At 51.1% G+C, this 4,190-nt stretch overlaps 1 protein-coding gene across 1 annotated transcript; it reads right to left on the reverse strand.

Moving 5' to 3' along the window:
- Window positions 1-1,783: 1,783 nt before the first annotated feature.
- On the reverse strand, window positions 1,784-3,059 carry LOC137306999 (zona pellucida sperm-binding protein 4-like). Its single transcript, XM_067976353.1, has 4 exons — window positions 3,048-3,059; window positions 2,900-2,972; window positions 2,007-2,120; window positions 1,784-1,932 (listed from the first exon to the last, which is right to left on the reverse strand). The coding sequence occupies exons 1-4, from the start codon at window positions 3,057-3,059 to the stop codon at window positions 1,784-1,786; spliced, it is 348 nt and encodes a 115-aa protein (XP_067832454.1).
- Window positions 3,060-4,190: the final 1,131 nt, after the last annotated feature.

A 4,190-nucleotide genomic window follows, 5' to 3' on the forward strand; every position in this document is an offset into this window, starting at 1 on the left:
GCCCACATATCTGCTCATTTTGTGCATTCAAGATGCAACACTTCACCCTTTTCCTGCATTGAACAGGATGTGCTACTGACCAATCACCCTCGACAGTCCATGGTCCACAACTCAGTTTACCCACATTCCCTAATGGACCAACTCGATTATTCCTTCAACTTCTCAATCCGCATCATTCTTGTTGATCGTGAAGAATCCCAAATACTCCATGCCACTCCACTTCCCGTCAGTCCAAGAAACTTCCTGCTACTTTGTTTCAGCGAGACCAGTGCCACATTACCAACAGTCATGTGCCCACACTTGCTTTGGTTTTGCAACCATCATCTTTCCCACAAGTCTTATTCTTCCAGTGACCTCTCATTTGAGCTACTTCCACTTCTGACCAACATTCACTGCTACCAGGAACTTCACACAAATCCACAGAACAATTGGTTAGTGGGTTACATCTGAATAGAACAAATCACAACTTGCTCCTGTGTTGCAATCCAGTCCCCAACTCATTCCAATGATTAGATTATAATAGGCTCTCCTCCTCATTCCAGCCCAGTGTCAGAAAGGTACACGAGGCAGGGAGGGGATGGACGACTGGAGACTCCAAAGAACCTATCCAAAGCCTTGGCAAGTGCTGGTCCACAGTCGAGGGGAATCAAGACCCCTTCAACATCCACCAATGATTCAGTTTGAAGCTTGGAGCTGTTCTAGCAATTCCACTCTACAGTGAATGTTGGGCATCATTTCACATTGAATGAAGTGACTGGATTAGAGCTTCCCATAGATCACAGGATCATGAGGAATGAGAAACACCAGACTTCATACGGATAGCCTGATGCTACTTAATTGATTCGAGTTTTGATCTGTACAAGAACTGGATTCCAGACCGTTGTCAGACGTCTATCCATAGCCACTACTCAAGACCAATATAGAGCTTCACACTGCCGGTCTAGTGAGGGACAAAACCCAACCCAGATATTTGTTAAACAGGTCTGGGATTCCTTGTTCACCAATATCTCCCAGACCATTGAAACAATGGGAACCTGGAGACCTGCAGCTCTGCCAGGCTCCGGTCACAGATCCCTTGTCCTAATCTCCCATCAAGAGTAATCTCGGAGAAGCTGGACCGCAAGACTTGCTGCCGCCTCTCTCCACCCGCGGAGAGCACACTGCCAAAACCCGGGTTGGTCCTCACTCGGGTACTTGTGCTCCCCGGGAAGGACCCCTCCTTGCAGAAGGACAGCTCAGTTGAAATTTGGCCCCAGTTAACAGCTCCAATTATTGAACTTCAGCAACAGTCAAGGTGGCCAACAAGCACTGGATACGAGTTACTCCAGACCGCACGGAGCGGCCGACAGCTCCGTGCCCATTCTCAACAAAACAGATTGTGGTAAAGGTTAAATAGACGGACAGACCAGTGGCCAATGGGCATGGGAGGAGAGCCCAACACTCGCCAGGCTTGGCAAACTGGTTAATCGATGCCCGAGGGGGTAGAGGCAATCCCAGAGACACGGGACCGGGATCAAAGTTAGAGGCAAGTGATCAATCATTCTTGCCTGACACCATTTTATTACTAACCCATCTCAGTTTATCCCTGGACCTCAATCCGAATGGTTGGGGCGGGGGGGGGGGGGGGGAAGATTTTTGGAGGCCGCCGTCGGATGCTGCAAAAACAATTCTCAAACCAGACACTAAATTAACTCACTGCAAAAAAGTACAATCCAGCGAGCAGTTGGAAGATAACACGAGACCAGCAATCATCTATAACAGGAGTTTATTATCCAACAGACATCTACAGCTCCATAAATCTGCACTCGGAGCCCACCCTGCGGCCCTGCTCTATTTTCCACATCGCAACAGTCCAGACCAACAGGGCCACGGAGAGCAGCGCTACCCCAACCGCTAATCCAAGAACACGGGAGGGGGAATGAACAGCAGCATCTGTGGAGGGAAGCCAGGGTTAGATGGGCACCAGTTACTCCATCACTAGATATAGGTGGAGTTCCCTGCTTTACCTTTCTCATCCTGGTGGATCAGAGCAGCCAATCTCTCCTCACCTTCCAGGAAAAGGATGGGTCCATCAGCGGTCACCAAGGCCCCAGACCGGTCATCGGCGGTTCTTCGCCTCTCTGGGGAACAAGGAGAACAAGAGTTCATGGTGAATGATTAAATCTTTAGCTGTCTGCAAATCATGAATCAGGTGGACTCATGCAAAACACATCAGGGCCCTGGGTACCGGAAAGAGTTTGGAGATGAGTTCCGGCTATAATTGCATCTGGTTCTCAAACCGATTATCAGAAGGACGCGCCAACTGAGCAGAGTTTGCAATTGCTGCCGCCTCAATGGCCAGTCTGGTCTCCTGAAGGAGACACTGTTTGATGCACTACTTTGACCCGCAGTTTCATGAGACCTTCATAATTGGCCAGGTGTGCGGCCCTGGGACATTCGTTCAGTTCCACCCTGAATTCCCGGTGTTAGAAAGATGGCAATTAGATGCTGGTTAAGTGTTCTCAAAGCCCAAGGGAGGACTATTCCGAACCGGATGTGGAACACACCCGTGCCAACAATTGGAGGATTTTGCTCCTCAGGGGTCGGCAACTAGGGCAGCTCAGCATCCGGGCAAGTAGCGAGGAACCAAAAATACTTCATTCATCCCAGCTCAAGGATCAGAGCGTCCTTTACAATTACTGACCTGGTGTAAGATGTGCTCAGGCCCGCTGCCCTAGATTGCCATTCTAATGGAAACCTGCACCGAATGTACCTGGGCAAGTTCCCAGAACCGCCACATTCAGGACACTCCTCCTGTGCCCAGTGTTCGGCCCCTTGCTGAGGGAGCCCCGTGTCCAGATGTACCACACCCACACCTTCCCATCAGGGTTTAGTTTCTAGTCAGAGCACAGGTACTTACTGGGGCTGCAGGGAGCCGTGCAGTTCTCTTGGGTGGAAGGGTAGCAAACCTCAGCACTGCAGTGGAAATAAACCTGCAAAGAGACAGTGCGGTATGGTCAATCCCACAGCTCCCAGTCAGGAGATTAATGCTTCCACAGTCAACCGACCAACAGAGGCATGCTCGCTTAAGAGCCAGGGAACAAGTGATACCAAGTGACCGGGAAAGAAGCACTGAAGGAAACTCACCTCTCCGGTCAGAGCCCGGCCCGAAACTCGGTCCCAGAAAGCGAACGTGCTGACTGCAAAACGATTATGGTGAGTTGGGAACCGGAAATGGGAAGCAGCGTTTCCCGGGAGGAGGCGGGTTTTGTAGTTATCACCAGCAAAGGGGCACCTGGAACAGAGAAAGAGGGGGAGACACGATTATAGGTTTACATCAAACCAATTATGCCAAAGTCTGGAACAAAATATCGACTGCGAAGGACTATTTCCCCCGTCATTAACTCGGACTCCAGTAACGATCTGTATTAATCCTCGCCCATGTCGCCTCTTCCCCAATCTCCCTCACCTCTCCACCAGGAGGTCCCATCGGAGCCCCGAATACAGATTAGGGGTGGGGGTCGCCCAGCAGTCATTGAGCACCAGCACAAGGGACGGATGGTTCCGGTTCAGAACACAAACCTCCACAAACACGGGGTCCCGGAGCACACTCAGGATCGGGTAGTCACTGGCCACGTACCAGCTCCGGTAGCCACCATCTGAAAAGAGAAAGATGAAGGGCGGGCACTATTTGGAGAGAGCCTGAAGTTGGACACTAGACATTAGCCAGCACTCGCTATTCTCAGCTCCAGAAGCAGGATCTCGGCCTCAGTCGCAGAGAAAGGGTGTAAACTCTGGGCTTCACCTGCAAATCAGTCTCCTGGCTGCCCTTGTAACTGCACTGATATGGAGCCTGCAAGAGAACGGACACGGCTGGATAATTCAGCTCCTCACTGTCTCTACCCGCTGAATGTGCTCCTATTCTCACCTGAAAGGGCTGTCCCGGGTCACCGATCCCAAAGCGCCATCCAAGATCTCAAACTCACCCAATACATCCGTTTCATACAGGATGTTCGCGCCGTCCAGCTACAAGAGACAGAAGACCATCAGTCCCGATCTGAACCATTGATGGGACTCCCAGCCCGCAATACCTACCTGATGAGTAGTAACACACTCAGTGACTGCGAACTGAAAGAGCAGAGTGTCTGCAGAGGCCACGGTCGGATTGCACTCAGCTCCGTCTCCATCCTGCAGATGGACCGTTGTCAGGT

This window comes from Heptranchias perlo, chromosome X, assembly GCF_035084215.1.
Source record: "Heptranchias perlo isolate sHepPer1 chromosome X, sHepPer1.hap1, whole genome shotgun sequence".
In the NCBI taxonomy this organism is placed as follows: domain Eukaryota; kingdom Metazoa; phylum Chordata; class Chondrichthyes; order Hexanchiformes; family Hexanchidae; genus Heptranchias; species Heptranchias perlo.